This window comes from Thamnophis elegans, chromosome 4 (assembly GCF_009769535.1).
Source record: "Thamnophis elegans isolate rThaEle1 chromosome 4, rThaEle1.pri, whole genome shotgun sequence".
Lineage (NCBI taxonomy): Eukaryota > Metazoa > Chordata > Lepidosauria > Squamata > Colubridae > Thamnophis > Thamnophis elegans.
The window spans coordinates 111,990,580-112,010,496 of NC_045544.1; the positions used below are offsets into that span (position 1 = coordinate 111,990,580).

Genomic DNA, 19,917 nt, shown 5'->3' on the forward strand with positions numbered 1-19,917 from the left:
ATGGCTAGCTGCTGAGAGCTAAAATAGCTTGAAATAGATCTATACTAGTCTCCCTTTATTTATTTATCAGCACAAATGCAACATGCATACATACATGTATACGTGCGTGTGTGTGTGTGTGAGAGAGAGAGAGAGGGAGGGAGAGAGAGAGAGAGGGGGGGGGGAGGACATGGCGAGAGATAAGTTTAAAAATCTATTTTACCAAATGATTTCTGGGTCATATTTTCAGATGGAACTGATTGACTTGTCTACAGTGGATGTGATCCTGATCTCCAATTACCACTGCATGATGGCCTTGCCCTACATCACAGAACACACAGGGTTCACTGGAACTGTGTATGCCACTGAGCCAACGGTGCAGATTGGCAGGTAAGAAAAATCCACTCAAAGCTTTGTTCTCTAATCCCTTTTTTCCCACTGTTGAAAGAAGTGGCAAAGGGGAAGAGAAAAGGTAACAGGCAGCAGAAAAAGATTGCTTCTCATAAACTTAAGGAACTTTTAACAGGGTTGAAAATAATCTAAAGAAGTCTTTGAAACTTTTAAGCATATGCACATGTTTAACTCATTGTTTCCCAACTGTTGAAAATCAATCCGGACTTGAACATTTGGCAAAGTTTTATGAGTGTTACGAGTGTTGCAGTACTGAAGAAAGGTAGCCATGAAGATTATGGTCCTACCACTGTGAAGAAAAAGGAATAAAAAAAAAATCACTTGACAGCCCCCAAATTTTGCAAGTTGCTAAGGATTATTTAGGGATGCTCAGTGGCTAAGATGCTGAGCTTGTCGATCAGAAAAGTCAGCAGTTCGAATCCCTAGCGCTGCGTAAGAGTGAGCTCCCATTACTTGTCCCAGCTTCTGCTAACCTAGCAGTTCGAATGCATATAAAAATGCAAGTAGAAAAATAGGAACCACCTTTAGTGGGAAGGTAACAGCGCTCCGTACGCCTTTGGGGTTTAGCCGTGCCGGCCACATGACCATGGAGAAGTCTTCGGACAGCGTTGGCTCTTCGGCTTTGAAACAGAGATGAGCACCGCCCCCTAAAGTTGGGAACGACTAGCACATATGTGCGAGGGGAACCTTTACCTTTACCTTTAAGGGTCCAAGAGGGAGGGCTGCTTAGCACTCACTGAGCTTGAATCATAAAATCTTACAACTTTAGATGGGTTTGTAAGCCTTAGAATTCCATTCTTTATAGGAAATCCATAGGCTCAGTTTCCCCATGCTCAAATAACTCTAGTAAAATGGGGGAATATTTACCTGGTTCCTTTCCCTCCCTCCCTTTTTGGTAATCTTTAACCAGAATCTACCTTTTGATATCTTCTAATCTAACTGTTCAAGGTAGTTCTGCCCTGTGAAGTCTGCCTTCTAGTTATTTGATCTGTATCGTGTTATCAATCTGATATTTTACTTCTGCATATTAAGTATTCTAGCATCTTTCAGCCTTTCTTCATAGGATTTATTTTCCATGTGGTTCACCACCTTTGGCATCTTCTGAAACCACCCACCTTTTAGCTCTACATCTAGTACAAGAGAAAGAACACTAAATGAAGCCAGATATAAACAGAATGATGTAGAAATGTTATGCCTTGTGATTTTGCAAGAATGGACCCATAATTAAGGGCTTTAAAGCAGTTACTAAATGCTTTCTTGTTTACTTTCGGTTCTAATTGAGTTAGGATGTTATCAGAGACATTATGTTTTATAAGAAGTGCAGATGTAGCACTCAGAATTGTGGGTGACCCTGAGCTTCTTCAAAATTTGCTGCCAAATTATATATATGGGAATAAATTAAAATATGAGGAATAGAACTTTTTAAGTACCACAATATTTACATAGTATATTTACACAGAATTTAAAATTTGTTGTTGTCCCATCCTACTCTCTGGCACATGATTCAGTGGGTAACTGCTTCTCTTAGCTCAAAGAACTGTAGCTGAGATATTTGCTTTCAATAGTAAATTACAAACTTTTAGTATTGTTACTGTTAGAGAATTTTGCATGTAACAAAATGAATATGGGCAAGCCAGATGCATATCTGATCATTGAGCAAATGCAGCAATTAGTTGATTCAAGAGAAGAAAATAACAGGTGCTGCCTGTGTTCTGTGTCACTTCTAGTCACTTCAGAAAAAAAGACCAACAACGTATTGATTCTAAACTTGAATTTGGGGCAGAGGTGGGTTCCTACCAGTTCGCACCAGTTCGGTAGAACCGGTTCGTCAAATCTACCAAACCGGTTAGAAGAGGTTCCACCAGTGGACCTGGAAAGCAGGCCACACCTACAGAAGAGGTTCCAAAAAATTTTGAAACCCACCACACACACACACACACACACACACACACACAGACAGACACACAGACTCACAGAGAGAGAGAAAGAGAAAGAAAGGAAGAAATAAAGAAAAAAAGAAAGAAAAAGTGAGAGAGATGAAAGAAAAAAAGGAAAAAGGGACAGAGAGACAAAAGGAAGGAGAGAGAGAGAGAGAGAGAAAAAACACATGGCCGGTAAGCCACTCCCACAAAAGAGGCCACACTCACAGAGTAGGTTCGAAATTTTTTTGAAACCCACCACTGATTTGGGGATATGGCAAAACAAAGAACTAACTTTAAAGAATTAAAGTTGAATGGATAGTGCAACAAGCATGCTGCAACGGACAAGACCAATCAACATTAAAACAATAATAAGTAATGCTGATGGCTAGTACTCTGATGGTACTCTGACCAGTTCATCTCTTGTAAGAGAGTGTTTCAGGATGGATCATTTTTCACAGCTGGGCTTTCTAGTGGGCAATTTACTGGTACTGTCACAATGTTGATGGTTGGGTAGTGATTTGACAGATCAACATTGGCATCCATCAATGGTTCCATGGGAGTAATTCCACTTAATTTAATCAATGGAGGAAACAGGTAAAAGAATTAGACTCTGATCCTTCAATGATCATCTGAGATCTCTTATTCCTGGCAGCCTCTGCTCCCTTTTCTAGAACAGACGAATTCTATAACCAATCTGCCAGGGTGATAGCAGTAAAGCTTAATGAAACAAGCCACAGTGTAGCTGCTCTGAAAACCTGAAATGGAATACCTGACAAAGTTTACCCGGGGGAGATAACGTAATTATTTTATATAAATTAATATTGCCACGCAGCATAAAATCATATTTGCCTCTGTTGCAGCAGTCCCACTCAGCTGGTCTTGTGTTCGGTGATCAATTAGGGTAAATATTCATCCACTCTGTTAAGAATGCTTCATTCAGAGACGCATTCTCCAAAGAAGAATTGGTCCAATTTGAGAAATCAAACCATGCACGATTCAGCTGTTTGGAAAAACCCTCAGAAACTTATTCTAGTGTGTCAGTTCAACCGGCTGTGTTTTCATTTTGAGGTTTTCAGCTGCCCTTTTCTCTTTTCAGGCTTCTTATGGAGGAATTGGTCAACTTTATAGAGCGAGTGCCAAAGGCTCAGTCTGCCTCCTTGTGGAAGAATAAGGAGGTGCAACGGTAAGTTCACTCTGCCACTTCCCCATCTTCCTCTTCCTCATCCTTTTAAAAGGTGTCTCTGAGAGCTCATTAATTCATTTATAGTCCGTTTCCTTATTCTATCCTCAGCCCTCATGGGTTTGGCCATCATCAGGCAAGCTTATTTGAAAAGGGATTTCTCAAGACAGCAAAGAAACTCTGCCAGGCTATAGGTAAAGGTTCCCCCCATATGTGTGCTAGTTGTTTCCGGCTCTAGAGTCGGTGCTCATCTCCGTTTCAAAGCCAAAGGGCCAGCGCTCTCCGAAGACGTCTTCATTGTCATGTGACTGGCATGACTCAAGGCCGAAGGCGCACAGAGCACTGTTACCTTCCCACCAAAATGGTCCCTATTTTTCTACTTGCATTTTTTATGTGCTTTCGAACTGCTAGTTTGGCAGAAGTAACGGGAGCTCACTCCGTTATGCAGCGCTAGGGATCTGAAACGCCAAACTGCTGACCTTTCTGATCGACAAGCTCAGCATCTTAGCCACTGAGCCACCGCACCCCGTTAGGCTATAGGAGAGTGTTACAATTTGAGGCGACTGAGGCAAGGGATCTGATTCTACCAGTGTAGGTGAAAAGGGCAGAACATCGGCAGCTACCCTGCAGGTCTAGAATAAAACAAGGCGTTGCTCTGTTGCCTGAAGGGTCAGCAAAGGCAAGGACTGAAGAAAGCTACCTCATATGTTGCCTCAGCAAAAAAACAATATGTTAGGGCCAAAAAAATAAGGGTTTCGGGTCATGTGGTTAGTTAGAAGACGCTCATATGCCTCATACGCAAAATACAAAAAAGAAATCCAGTATTTAATACTACATATAATTACGACGGCAAGGATTGTCTTTGCCCAGAAATGGAAAAACAAATTAACTCCAAGCGAAGATGAAATAATAAGAAAGGTTATGGACTGTGCTGAAATGGACAAACTAACTAAAGAAGAAGAAAAGAAGAATCAGAATTCTACCAGATATGGGATAAATGGTATAGGTGGATGGAGGAAAGAAACAAGAATCAATGAAGAAGTACAACAAAACTCAAAAAATAATAGTTATGAGTAAAATAAGAGTTTTAAGAATGGTGAAATCCAAATGAAATACAATAGAAGGGGAAATAATATAAGGTGAGAGGTATCGATTGATAATTGCTATTAAAAAGAACAGGAAGCTCCTGTTGGCATTGTATTGTGTAAATGTGGTGTATGTCTAGGTTTTGTGTGTGTGTATTTTACATGTTTGTTAATAATAAATAATAAATAAATAAAAAACAAGCTCATATGCCTCATATGCTGTCAGTCAGCTTCAGCACCATTGTCTCTAGAGTTCCTTTCAGGATGGAATCTTTGAGTCACATGATTTGCCTTTGGATGCTTGGCAACCGACTCACATTTATAACCATTGTAGTGTCCCAGTGATCCCCTTTTGCAACCTTCTGGCAAGCAAAGTCAATGGCGAAGCCGGATTCACTTAACTGGCATTACTTATTTAACAATTGCAGTGATTCCCTTAACAAACGTGGCAGGAAAAGTCGTAAAAACGGGGCCAAACTCACTCAACGCATTTCTCACTTAGCAACAGAAAGCTTGGGCTCAATTCTGGTCGTACGTTGAGGACTATCTGTACTTGGCAATGTCATTTTTGTCTTGCCTTAGTGACTTAGTTTCTTCATGTTTGGATTGCTGTGTCCGGTTATCTTCAGAAACTTTAATCCGGTCAAGGATGTTACAAACTACCTTAATTAGGGTTCTTTATAAGTAGCATGAAAGTCTCTTGTTAAAACTGTTCTACTGATTCCTAATGAGTTTCCAGTTCAGTGCTGTTCAAAAAGCTAATGATAACTAAAGCCCTATGCAGCTGGGGATTGGGCTGCCGAAAGATAACTTTCTATAGACGCCTCCTCAAGCACTTATTCAGAAAAGCTATTTTATGAATTTTTAAAAAAATGCTTTCCGTCAAAAAGTATACTTATCCTGTGTACGCTTGGCAAAAAAATGGTTTAAATGGCATCTTACATATGTATGTATGTATGTATGTATGTATGTATGTATGTATGTATATGAATTAGCAGCATTCTGTCTTTAAAATGTCTCTCCTCCCCTTTCCTTCTCCTTGAAAAAAATCATATACCGTATAACAACCCTTTCCACTTCTTCAGCCAGGTAGACCAACTGAATCTACCTAATCTACCTTGCTAGCTACATTCCTTTATTTGTGTGATTTCTACTGGTGTAATGTCTCAGAATCAGATTGTTACTCCTTGAATTAGGATTGATTGGCCCAATGCTGGCATTTAGCTTTTCTTGCATGCCTTGTGTTGGTTCTGTGCTGCTTAATGGTGCCATGTGGAACTAGGCGTACATTAAGGATGTCAACCTTGATTTCATTGAGGGCCGCATCAGGGTTGTGTTTGACCTCGGGGGGGCTGGAATAGTTGTGGCCAGGGTGGGTGTGGCCAGCTCAATGTCACTTGTGTTGGGGCACCTGTGGGAGCTCAAGCGGTCTGCCAGAAAAAACGGGCTCCCAAGCTACGTTTTCAGCTGTGATGGCCTCCTGCAACCCTCTTTCCAGGGCGGCCCTGCAGGCCAGATCTAAGCACCCCATGGGCCAGATTCAGCCCCCGGGCTTGAATTGGTACCCTTCGCATAAATTGACTTCAACATTTTGCTGAGAACATGGCACCTTGTACATGTCACCAGTAACTTCGGAAATCAACAATGTTAGTGCCCATAAATCAACAGGAATCCACAGCTGACTTTAGAGCATCATTTGTCAGCTGTGACCAGGGGGACATTTGCCCAGGTTCGCCTGGTGCACCAATTGCGTTCCTACCTGAACCAGGAGGCACTCAGAACAGTCACTCATGCCCTTGTGACCTCAAGACTGGACTACTGTAATGCGCTCTACATGGGGCAGCCCTTGAAGAGCATTCGGAGACTTCAGCTTGTCCAGAATGCAGCCGCGCGAGCGATTGTGGGTGCACCTCAGTACACCCACGTTACACCTATCCTCCATGAGCTGCACTGGCTGCCTATTGGACTCCGGACGCCCTTCAAGGTGCTAGTCGTTACTTTTAAAGCCCTACATGGTATCGGACCTGGGTACTTGAGAGACTGCCTTCTGCCAATTACCTCCCTACGACCAATTAGATCCCACAGATTAGGCCTCCTCCGGATTCCATCAACTAGCCAGTGTCGACTGTCGACCCCCCGGGGGAGGGCCTTCTTTGTTGCTGCTCCGGCCCTCTGGAACGATCTCCCCATGGAGATTTGGACCCTCGCCACCCTTCAGGCTTTCCGCAAAGCCGTTAAAACCTGGCTGTTCTGGCAGGCCTGGGGCTGATGAGTTCCCAGCCCCACTCGAATTGTTGCGGCTGTTGACGAATTTTTTTATTTATTTTTTATATTTGTCTTGTCTTCTTGTTTTTTGTACTTCCCCTTTTCCCTATTTAGTTTGTTAGCCGCCCTGAGTCCCCTCGGGGAATAGGGTGGCATACAAGTTCAATAAAACTAAACTAATTCCCTGCAGTCTTGTTCTCAGAACTGTTTTCGTCACTGGCAACCATGAATAGGCTTAGTCTTATTGTGTTGACCATACTAGAACTCTTTCCCGAGGGCAATGATGTCTATAAAATACAATGTTAACATGACTTTTTTTTCATTTAGCTGTAGTGACTCTGCTGGGCTGCCACACTCTCTGACTCTCATAACTGTCAAAAGTGTTGCTTTATTGCAAGATGGTGTGCAGTTTAGCTGCTTCAGTCCTAAATAGGCTGCATACAATTGAATTGCTATCTTTATTGGGTACAGCTATAAGCTTTGGCGTTCTTGGGGAAAAATGCTTTGTAGAAAAATATACTAAGTGCACCGGAATAGTTTATGTTTCCACCCCATTACTCTGTGCAATGTGAGCCAACTGCTGACAACATCAAACCCCATTGAGGCTTTGTAAATCAAATGGTGTCATAATGGATTATAATAAAGGTAATGCTTTCCAATCCCCTTCTTCAATAATGGCACATTCTCTATAAATGTTGGAGAGATTTGTTGGAAGGCCAAAGGGGACACATTGGGATCTTACCTAAGTGCAGGATTGGCCACTTGACTAGCTTCCCACAGGGAATTGAGCCAAGGTGGCGCAGTGGTTAAATGCAGCACTGCAGGCTACTGCTAGATCAGCAGGTCAGCGGTTCAAATCTCACCGGCTCAGGGTTGACTCAGCCTTCCATCCTTCCGAGGTGGGTAAAATGAGGACCCAGATTGTTGGGGGCAATATGCTGACTCTCTGTAAACCGCTTAGAGAGGCCTGAAAGGCCTATGAAGCGGTATATAAGTCTACTGCTATTGCTATTGCTATTGCTATTATATCAGTGGAAAAAGAGGTTCATCAGGAAGGAGAGCCCGGGTGGCACACTGGTTAGAATGCAGTATTGTGGGCTAATTTGCCCATGGCCTGGAGTTCAATCCTGTCAGTTCAAAGTTGACTGAGCCTTCCATCCTTCCGAGGTTGGTAAAATGTGGACTCCGATTGCTGGGGGCAATATGCTGACTCTGTAAACAGTGGAGTGCACTATGGAGTGGTATATAAGTCTAAGTGCTATTGCTGTTGTTACCTCCATGCAAGGGAAGCCTAGACCATTTGAAAGTAAAGTAAAGGGAAAATAAGAAATGGATACTGGACACTGGATGTGTCCAAAGAGATTTCCTTAGGATCTGAACTAGAGCAACAGGAAGAAAGCTGAATGACAACAAGTAATGACTTTCCATAACTCAGACAGAATTCTTAGTATAATCTTCTGTGCCTTCTGGCCTGAAGGTGTTGATCTCCCATCAATGTTAAATGATACTCTTGTGTTTCTATCCTCAGATAATTCTAAAATTGAGAAATTATCATGGAGATTCTAATCAATATCCAACAGGAATTGAGAAATTAGAATACCGGAGTCAGTAATTAATCCTTATTATATTATTATGTGATGTTATAATCCTTTGGTGAAACACCAGCTCTCTTCAAGAAAAGATCCTGTAGCCTTCAATGTGGTGTCCAAGGTCTTGATCTGTAACCTCCATTTAACCAGATATGACTTAATTTTACCAAATAGAACACATCAAATCTATGCCGGAGTCTAGTTCCTATGAGATTTCAGTCAAGCCAGAATACTGCTGAGGTGATGAAATTAGAGCAGAGTACTTGGTGAGGCAAGACTCAGCAATTCCCAGGCAAGAACAAACTTTTATATCAAAAGTGAGCAGATACTTTTCAGTTTCAAAGCTATTGAATGTCTATGCCATGAATCTTGACACAGATTACCCTGCATCTTTTGCTGAGTCGTTGGATCTTGCTTAATCCCCTAGCAAATATCTGCCTATGGTGCACAGAAATCTCATTGCCATCACTTATCTTGAAGGGAACATATCATTTGGAGTTCTCCCTCTTTACTCTAGTGCCATGATGGTGAACCTATGGCACGTGTGCCAGACATGGCATACAGTGCCCTCTCTAATGGCACGCGAGTTGTCATCACAGTTCAGCTCTGCCACACATGCATGCGTGCCTCCTGATGGCCAACTGGTCTTTGGGTCTCTGTCACGCATGCAGGAGGCTGTGTGTAGGGGGTGTGTGTAAGCACATGTGGTGGGGGCAGGGGTCCTGGTGCGCAAGTGCAGGAGAGGCATGCACAAGGGAGCACATGCACGGAGGGAATGCAAATTGCATTTTGGGGGTTCAGGTGCACGCTTTGGGCACTCAGTCCAGAAAAGGTTAGCCATCGCTGCTAACTAAATGGAGCTCGCAAATCCTCTCTTTCTTGCAAAGAAAAGAATACATCTCTTTTTCCAAGCGACACTAACTGGAATCAGCCCTAAAGAAAGGAAAAGCACCATTATAAAACAATGCCCCCAAACCACAGAATCAGCTCAAAACAATACTGTGAATGACAGTATTGAAAGCTGCCGGGAGTTCAAGGAGCACAAGGATTGATACCTACCACCATCCCAACTCTGTCACAGGTCGGCTAACAGCATGACCAAAAGCTGCCGCTATATTAAATCCTTGCCTGAAACATGACTGAAATTAGAATTAAAAATGGGTACAATGAAAATACTTAATAATATGCAATTATCCAATGTTACTTATTTCTTTGAGATGAAACTAAAACTAAAATCCCCTCAGGGCTACGGCAAAGAAGTCACTTAGAAAGTCACTTCAAAAGCAGTCCTCTCCCTCATCATACCAGATGACTGGCCTCTTATGGATCAGTGTTATTCAAAAGTCATAAAGTGGAGTATAAGGTCCATGAAGCAATTTTCACAGTGGATGGAAATAAACATTGGAATCCCCCAACGACTTCCATTTTTAACTTGTTCATAAATCCTTTGGAATTAGGAAAGAACGAATTAAGTGGCTAAGTCTGTTGATATCAGCACAACATTTATAATTATGTAACCCCACCGCCAGTGAAGAGCTTCATTCAAATCTCCAGACGACAAATAATCCAGATTTCTCGGTAAATAGCAGATGACTTTAGGAGCTACTGTGTTTCACTAATCATCTGTAATGCTATACTTAAAATGCTAGATATAATGTTTTTGTGTGTGTTGGAATAAGTTTTTCTATTCCTTAAGTTTCTGTTATTAGAGTAATAACAGAAGAAAGCAAAATGTTCCTTGTTTTCTGTTGAGATATATAGGAATGGCAGTTTGCATACTATGTGCACAGGCAATCTCGGCATAAGCCATCATTAATGCTTCCTTTGGTGTCTTAAATTATAGGAAGAAGGTCATTGACCCAACAGCTTCCCCAATAAATTAAGTTCTTTTAAATAAGCAAATCGGCAAAACTTGACCAATTTCCATAAATCACCGGAAATGATCTGGAATGAGCTTTTGATTTAGTATCTGTTTAATATACAAAATAAGGACCCTATTCTTCTTCCACTCTTTGGCAGCTTTCACTGCATTCCTGCCTGGTTTCCTAGTACGGCAAGAGATTTATGTCCCAGGAGATAACCATTCTTTTTACGGTCTACAAATGCTGTCATTTGCTGTTTCTTGCATGTTTCTCTCTCACTTTCCCAATATTTTTAAGCACTGGCTTTTCCAGGAAGCAAAATAGTCATAATAATAACAAAATTCACAGAACTGTGGTTCCCCTCCAGGGGTCTTCTGGATGTCATTACCTTCTAGATAAGTTTGACCACAATTTCTAATGGCAGGAATTGGACAGTTTACAGGCTCAGATAACTTGGAGGGCTCCCAGTTGCAGAAGGGCATGCTACTACTCTATTCTCTCTCTTCTATTTCTCTAAAGCAGGGGTGTCAAACTCAAGGCCAGTGGCGCAAATCCGGCCCGTGGGGCGCTTCTATCTGGCCCGTGGAGCCACCGTGGAAACCGCAAAGGGCCAGCCCACAGTGCCTCTGCCAGTGAAAACTGAGCTTGGTAGGGCCACATATGCCCCTCCAGGGCTCGCTTTTCATTGGCAGAGGGTTAGCAAAACAAACTTAAAAACAAAACCAAAGGAGAAATGTTTCCCCTTTTGCATTTGAGGAGAAAGGAGAAGGAGGAAAGGCAAAGAAAAAGATTGGAAGAGAGCAAGGAAGGAAAAATAAGGAAAGAAGGAAAGGAAGAAGAAAGGAGAAGGAAGAGGAAAGGAAAAAGAAGGGAAGGAAGGAAGGAAATTATAATGAGAGTGAAGGGGTGTCTGAGGGAAGTCCTGCCTTAGCCCTTGGCCACCACAGGTGCCCCCGAGACAAGTGACGTCGAGCTGGCCATGCTCCCCTGGCCACATGCACCCCAAGGTCAAACACAAACCTAATGCGTCCCTCAATGAAATCGAGTTTGACACTCATGCTCTAAAGCAGTGGTCTCCAACCTTGGCAACTTTAAGACTTTGCTGGCTGAGGAACTCTGGGAGTTGAAGTCCACAGGTCTTAAAGTTGCCAAGGTTGGAGACCACTGCTCTAAAGGAACCATCTGGCAGGTAAATGTGGCAGAGCAAAGGGGACAGATTAGAACAAGCCAGTGATCAAGGCAATGAACTGTACGTCCCCCACCACTACTTTCTGCCGTGGTCTGAGAAAGGCTGGAAGCAACACACCAAATCCTATTCCAGTTAGTCTGTCTAGAAAATTACTGTAAAAGGTTGAAAGATTCTCAGTTGAAAGCACTGAGACCTCCAACAGGGGCATGTTTCTTTGTGTAAAATCCCTACTAGGTGTGAGTGATGTTTTTCTGCCAGTTAGTGCTGAAATCACCAATCTTCCTGGTGGGCCCGTCAGGATTTTGGAGAGTGGAGCAGCTGTCAAAGAGAGCAGATCTATCTATCTATCACGTGGCCAGTCATGTACACCCATTTCCAAAAGGCCAAGCAGGAAGCTTAAAGAATAAAAACATAGCTATAAGAACACAACTCAGCAGTCAACCATTTTATTACAAAAATTACCTGTAGGTTAATCAAGATTGAGGGGCCTCTACATTATGAAGGATACAGAAACCGGATTAGTTTCAGTAAGATCACTTTAGGTTTATAGTATGGGGAGGATGGGGTTTGGCAGTTCCAGTCCACTTCAGCTGTGGACCGTGGATCAACCCTAATCTTTCTCTCTGTGATAAAGAAATTGCATCTTACAGGGCATTGAGACGACAGCAGTGGGGTGAAAACGTTGGCTAATTTTTGAATGCCTCTAAGATAAGAGCATGCTAGAGAGATAATAAAGGCTGGACCTGTGATGGCAAACCTATAGCACGCATGCCCCAGGTGGCACTCAGAGCCCTCTCTGCAGGCACACGAGCCATCACCCCAGCTTAGCTGCGCATGCGTGTGCGCCTCCCGCCGGCCAGCTGGTTTTGGGGTCTCTGCATGGGGGCAGGGCCCATGCGGGTGTCACAGGTGCATGCGTGGGGTGCATGCATGGGGGTGGCACAAGCATGCGCAGGGAATGGGTGAGTGCATGGGGTCGTACCCACACATTCAGGGGGTGGGGCGCACATGGGCATGCACGCATGCGTGGGGGTGGGGCGCACAGGCATTGCATTATGGTTGCACACGGAGGTACATGTTGTCAGCACGTGACGACAAAAAGGTTCACCCTCTCTGGGCTAGACTCTCACCTCATTTCATTAGATGTAAAATGGCACAAGTTGAGAAATCGAGCTGCTTGTTAAAGTGTTCTTCATCCTGTTCTTTTCCCTCCTTGTGATATCATTTTCTGGAAGACGAGTCCAGAATTTTATGGCGCTGCTAAGTCTTAATCCTCTGAATGTGCCTCTCTTCCAGGATGCTTCCTGCACCACTGAAAGATGCTGTTGAAGTTGCAACATGGAGAAGATGCTACAACATGCAGGAAGTTAACTCTGCACTCAGTAAGATCCAGCTGGTGGGATATTCCCAGAAAATTGTGAGTTTCTCTTAAAAAAAAAAAAAGGATTTGCGGAGGAAATCTGTAGCTGTCTTCTTTCCTTCTGTATCCATTTTATCATAGGATCGTTATCTATTGTCTGTATTAAAATCTGAATGAAATAAAAATCTGTCATGTCTTCCTGCCCAAAGCTTCCAGGTGTATCTGGGAAGCAATTCCACATAAGCCTTCTTAGCTAAGCCTGGTGTGTCCCTGTGGATTCCAGCCATAGATGTTCTATTTGTATAGTCTTTTAAAAGAACTTTGGTTATAATTTTTTGCTGGCGCTTTTCACATTTATGTTTGTTTTTCTGTGTTCCTTTCAAAAAAATAATTTCCATGTCACTGTCTTAAATCTAAACATTGAATTGTCTATGGAGATTCTCAGTCATCCAGGTCATGGTTGTCCCAAATATGCTTTTTTCAAGAGGCAACTGGACTTTCTGGTTTTTCTTTGAAGACATTTCGCTTCTCATCCAAGAAGCTTCTTCAGCTCTGACTGGATGGTGGGGAATGGAAGTCTACAACACAGTCCTTTTAACAGTTCCAAGAAGGCTCCACACCCATTTGCACTACTTGAGTGATTCTAAGGACTCCAGGTGTGTCAGAATTTGTTGCAGAAAAAATCAAATCCAGAAAGCACACACAGATAACTGATTCAGCTGGATTCATTAACTTCTTTATATGCATAATAACAGATGAAAAATGTAGAATACCAACAAGTGGTTCTTCAGATTCAGAGCAGAGCAGCAGACCACTTCTTAGCACAGACTAGTTTCAGTTTCAATTCTCCGCACAGCACACAGAGCTGCAGGGCTAAAGCACGCCCAATCTGTTTCAGCTCCCATTGGCTGATCGGTTGCTATGCCTATTCATTGGCTGACCTTGTTACCATATCTCTGCTAGTCATGAATATTCTGACAAGGTGGCCTCAGCGACTCGCTAAAAGAATGTAAATGGCCAGCTGTCTGCAAGAGGTATAAATCCTTCTATTCTCTGAGCTGAAGAAGCTTCTTGGGTGAGAAGCAAAATTTCTTCAAAGAAAAACCAGAAAGTCCTTTGGGATAAACATTGAATTAATTGTAGAAAGAAGGAGAAAACAGCTTTAAATACAGTCAATTATAGATGCAAGAAGATTTAAGTCCAAAATTCTGTTCTCACTTCACCCCAATCAAAATTTCTGGGGAAACCAGAAGCAGATAATAGTTCCTAAGCATTCTCCAGTTCTTGGTTATTCACCATTTGTTTCCGTGGATGCATTGCCTTCAAACATGGAGATCAGCTCAGTGAACTAAGACTACATCTCCCCATAAGAACAGCACATGTGGAGATTTATTTTCTGGGATACTTTCATTCCGAATTGAATTGTTTTCTTGTCCCTTCCTCCTACAGGAGCTTTTTGGTGCAGTACAAGTCTCCCCTCTCAGTTCTGGATATGCCCTGGGCAGCTCCAATTGGATCATCCAGTCACATTATGAGAAGGTTTCCTATGTCTCAGGATCCTCACTCCTTACAACACATCCACAGGTACCACATCTTTGCAGAGTTTGGTGGTGACATTTCCCCTTTTTCATTGATTGGATTTAAATAGTAGGCGTATTTATTTATTTATTTGTCAAACAAGTAAAAGATAAAGTATAAGTATGAACATGGACAAAGGAAATGAATACAAATAAATGGGGTTGTTAGGACTGGGATGGTAGGCATGCTGGTGCACTTCTGCAGCCCCCATTAGGCACCTCTTAGGAATGGAGGGAGGTCCACAGTAGACAGTTTAAGGTTGAAGCTGTGGGGGTTTGAGGCTGTAACAACAGAGTCAGGTAGAGCAGTGGTCTCCAACCTTGGCAACTTTAAGACTTGTGGACTTCAACTCTCAGAGTTCCTCAGCCAGGTTGGAGACCACTGAGGTAGAGCATTCCAGGCATTGACCACTCTGTTGCTGAAGTCATATTTTCTGCAGCCGTGTTTGGAGCGATTTACCTTGAGTTTGCATTGATGGTTGTATTGATTGTTCCCCTATTTTCCTACCCATGGGGCAATAGTCTACATGGATTTTAAAAGCTCAGCATGCTTGGGGTTGACATTGCTGCAAGGATTCTAGCCCCATTCTTTGATTCCTTCCATTTCATCATTGATTATTGGGGATACCTATCTGGAGATTGGAGGAAGATGTCATGAGTTCCAGAGTTCTTACCTGAATACAGTACTACTGTCTGTAAACATACCTGGTTCTGTCATCACCTAAACTTACTTTTGGCACCAACCCAGCTTAGCAGCCAAGGCTCCATCATACTCCTTGACACCTTCTTGTCAAGACACCTTCTTGACACCACCTGATTTTTATAATTATATATTTAAAAAATACTGTATTTTATTTTATTTTACCGTATATACTCGAGTATAGGCCGACCCGAATATAAGCCGAGGCACCTAATTTTACCACAAAAAAATGGAAAAGTTATTGACTCGAGTATAAGCCTAGGGTGGGAAATGCAGCAGCTACCGGTAAATTTCAAAAATAAAAATAGATACCAATAATGTTTTTGAATATTTATTTCAAAGAAAAACAGTAAACTAGCGGTGTATTCAATGAAATACTTCACTCACCTCATGATGCTGATGTCCCGCTGTGATGATGATGTCCCGTGCAGCCGCGGGAGCGATGTCCCGCCTCCTATGACACACGGCACAGTGATTCCTATCATTGGATCACTGTACCAGAGGAGGTGGGACATCGCTATGTGGCTGCTTGCCATAACAAGGAGGAGGTGGGACATCGTTGCAGAGCGGCAGGAGGGGGAGGAAGGGGAATCGTAAGACAGCCCTGCATTACATTAGAACGTGAGGAGGGGGGATGGTGCGGTGCGCGCTGCGCGGCAAACTGACACAGAGGGAGGGGAAACTCACAGGGGCACTGGGCCATTCACGAGTGTCACCCAGCGGCATGGCCCCGCCCCTTTTTCTCCTCCATTTCGGGCAAATTTTTCACTGACTCGAGTATAAGCCAAGGCGGCTTTTTTCAGCCCAAAAAGTGGGCTGAAAAACTAGGCTTATACTCGAGTATATACAGTACAAAGAAAGCTGTTATAAAGGAGAGTGGTGGGTTCCATATCCTTATTTTCATGGGTGCAGCCCTGGATTCCATCAATTTCATTTTTAACCCTGACTGTAGCCCCTTGTTTTGTTCAATCAGGCTAAGAGCCTATACAAGTGGTTGCAAGAGTTAGATATGAGGACCCTGGATCCAGTCTCACTCTGACCCAATCCTGTTGGCTGTCCTTGGATCATGTCACCCTCCTATCTTATTCGATTGTTATATAAGGGTTATCACACATGATACCCTTTGAACATCCTAAATCAGGGTTCAGTTGATGGAGGTGCGTATGTGTGTGTGTGTGTGTGAGAGAGAGAGAGAGAGAGAGAGAGAGAGAGAGACAGACAGACAGACAGAGATGGGAGGAGGGGGAGAGAGAGAGAGAGAATAAGTAAATTTGGGTGCCAAACTTTACAGAAGCCTAAGCCTTTTTTATTTCTGCATTGATTTATGCAGAATTTATGCTGCCGCTTTCTTGAACTACAGCCATCAGCAAACTGAACACATAATTCCCAAGAATCCCCAATCACCTGCATGAGTTTCTAATGAAGTGTAGAGATCTGAAGTAGGAAGGGAAAAAAAGGAAGACAAGGAAGTCCTACTCTACAAAGGGAACTCCAATTGCAATCCAAGCCTGTACACATATCGTGAAGTTATGTATCTCTTCAGCAAAGGAAGCTCTTTGGTTGAACAGAGAATGAAAGGAGCAACTCCTTGCTATCATTTTAAGTATCCTTCTAATCCATTGATTATAAAAGGGCCATATGGCCTGAATAAGGTGTGAAAGTTTTTATATACTGTACAATAGAGCAGATGCACCTGCTTTGATATATACAATATATAAAGCCTTTGCTTTTTCCTAGAAATTGAGAGCCCCCTCTCTTCTTGTATATAAACACCTCATTCAAACATCAGATGAATCAAATGTTAAAATCATTGGAATTGGAATTGGAATTGGAAAATTTATTTATAGGCCGCCCTTTTCCCTGAGGGGACTCAGGGCGGCTTACAACTCATGGGGAAAGGGGATACAACAGTGAGACATAAAACAATACATAATTAAAAATAGAACACAACATTCATCATTTGGGTGGGGACGGATTACAATCTAGCCCCAGGCCTGACGGGATAGCCAGATTTTAAGGGCTGTGCGGAAGGTCTGGAGGGTGGTGAGGGTACGGATCTCCACGGGGAGATCGTTCCAAAGGGTCGGAGCTACTACAGAGAAGGCTCTCCTCCGCGTAGTCGCCAGTCGACACTGACTGGCAGATGGAATTCGGAGGAGGCCTAATCTATGTGATCTAATTGGTCGCGAGGAGGTGATTGGCAGGAGGCGGTCTCTCAAGTACCCAGATCCACTACCATGAAGGGCTTTATGGGTGGTAAGTAGCACCTTGAAGCGCATCCGGAGATCAACAGGTAGCCAGCGCAGCTCACGGAGGATAGGTATTATGTGGGTGAACCGAGGTGCACCCACAATCGCTCGCGCGGCCGCATTCTGGACTAGCTGAAGTCGCCGGATGCTCCTCAAGGGCAGCCCCATGTAAAATCATAATCCCTCTAGTAGGCTTAACAAGAGTTGTGGCAAAGGAGAATGAATGCCATGCTAGAATGTGTCAAAGATGACCCATACACTAAATTTCACTTAAGGAATCATCAATAAGATGTATTTGCTCCTTATGCATTTACATCAAGAAAATTCAATTATAAGTACTCTCCTTTTATATTCTAATGGAGAATGCTCCTTATTTAAAGTTATGAAAAAGAAAATCTGTCCAACATAGCCTTGTTTTATTTCAAAAGAGGAACTTCTGCGAAGATGGATTGCTAAAAAGAGGATAGAAAAAGGAAGCAAAGTCTTCCTAGATTACTAGGAAGTAATCTCCATGGTCATGTGGCCAGCATGACTAAACGCCAAAGGTGCATGGAACACTGTTACCTTCCCACCAAAGGTGGTTCCTATTTTTCTACTTGCATTTTTACATGCTTTCAAACTGCTAGGTTGGCCGAAGTTGGGACAAGTAACCGGAGCTCACTCCATTACATGGCACTAGGGATTCGAACCGCCAAACTGCTGACCTTTCTGATTGACAAGCTTAGCGTTTTAGCTACTGAGCCACTGTGTCCTCCTAGGTTACTTAAGAATTGCTTAAAACTGTGACAATAGAAATTCAGTTTAAAATGTTCTGCAGGCCAGAAAAGACATTAAGTATAGTTAACAAGTAGTTTCAGGAAAGTTTTTTGGGGGGGGAAATTGTTCAGAAAATAGAATTATTCCCAGACAAGAAGTACTAAAAGGAATGTAAACATGCTGTGAGACAATGAGGCAGGTGTGTGGTGTTCAGAAGTGTGATATTAATAATGTTAAGACCAACTGGTAAACATTTATTTCAGAATGTCACAAATAAGCAGTTGGCAAGATGTAGTATTTAAAAGAAAAATAGGCTAGCAAAGAAGGTGAATTAATTCTTTGCTTCTGTCTTTATTGTAGAATAAAAATATAAAGTAAATATACCTGTCTTAACTAATGTTTTTAGGAGGAGTGTCTGAGGAAGCAAAGCAAACACTTAGGAATAAGGTATATAAAATTCTAAACCAGTGTTTTTTGAACTTGACAGCTTTAAGATGTGTAAACTTCAACTCCCAGAATTCCCCAGTATCTGGTTGGAGAATTCTGGGAGCTGAAATCCTTACATCTTAAAGTTGCTGTCAGCATTCCAAATATCATCCCAAACTAAATCAGAGTTCAACACAAATCTCTTCAAAAAGTTCCAATTTATTAATAGAGACATGTTGGTATTAATAGAGACATGTTGCAAACCCAAATCTGAACTTCCTGGGGTTTCTACCCAGTTGAAAGTTCATGATCTTGCCCCTACACCCACAAGTTCATCACATGGTCCAATCTTCCTCTGCCACGCTGGCATCTCCACCCATCTAGTTCCGGTCAGGTGCGGAGACCTTGGGCTTCTAGAAAGGAATGTTCTATTTTGACAACAACACATTCTACAATTCAACTCCTTATTATTCCCCCTCCCAATTCCCACTAATGAAACAGCATAATAAAGAAAAAGAAGGAGAGAGTGTGGCAGGCCAAAGATTCTGAAAGGAACCATTGCAGGCCTGACAGTTGCCTTGTTTGAAAACACTGGTCTAGGCCATATTCATAGACTGAAATCAATACCAAACTAAAATAGCATCCATCCAAGAGTTCAAATACACAGTGGCTGATGTTTTAAAACAAGAACATGTGACATTTTCCTGATATTAGCATCTGAATAAGAAACCTGGGAAATGATTTTAAAGTTTTTTTAAACTCAAAGCAATTACAAGGTTAGCTTATCAGTTCTAAATAAATTGCAGGCAGGCAAATTTTCACTCAACGTTTTAGAAAAACTCTAAAAATATGTCTGGCAGCAGATTCAGACAGTGAGGAGGTTGGGTAGGAACATCAGCCAGTCCTGGAGGGGGAAGGCTTTGATGAGGGCTCTGTGTCAGAGGCAAAGAGGGGGGCAGATCTGTATGCCAATTATCAGCTGTTGTCAGAGTCAGACCGCAGTGAGGCAGACAAACACCTGGAGTCTCTTCCTAGTGTGCGCATGTACAGAATTGCCAGATGAAGGGAACAACTAAAGAGCAGGGGTCAACTTGGGAGTAAGGCCAAATGATGAATAGCCCCTCCCACAGAAAACAAAAGAGGAGCGAATGGGGAGTGGAGTTTGCAGGAGACAATTAGTTTGCTTAATTGGTTCGTGACTCTCCGAGATTCCTTGCCAAGTTTTGCAGATATCGGCCTGGCAGCTCTCCAAGCCAGATAAGGTCTGTGACTGTAAATTGTTTCTTGAAAGACTTTGCTGGATGTGAATGAGCAGAATTCACAGTAAATTAATAAAAGGGGTTTTTGTCGGGACCAGGAGTTTGCTT

At 42.6% G+C, this 19,917-nt stretch overlaps 1 protein-coding gene across 2 annotated transcripts in view; it reads left to right on the forward strand.

The window, feature by feature from the left end:
• INTS9 (integrator complex subunit 9) overlaps positions 1-19,917 on the forward strand; it is a 103,788-nt gene that overhangs the window by 35,402 nt on the left and 48,469 nt on the right. For both annotated transcript variants that reach the window (XM_032216886.1, XM_032216887.1), the window contains 4 exons: positions 230-369; positions 3,409-3,495; positions 12,779-12,899; positions 14,292-14,426. In XM_032216886.1, the coding sequence (XP_032072777.1) occupies positions 230-369; positions 3,409-3,495; positions 12,779-12,899; positions 14,292-14,426 (483 nt within the window). The remainder of the gene's footprint in view (positions 1-229; positions 370-3,408; positions 3,496-12,778; positions 12,900-14,291; positions 14,427-19,917) is intronic.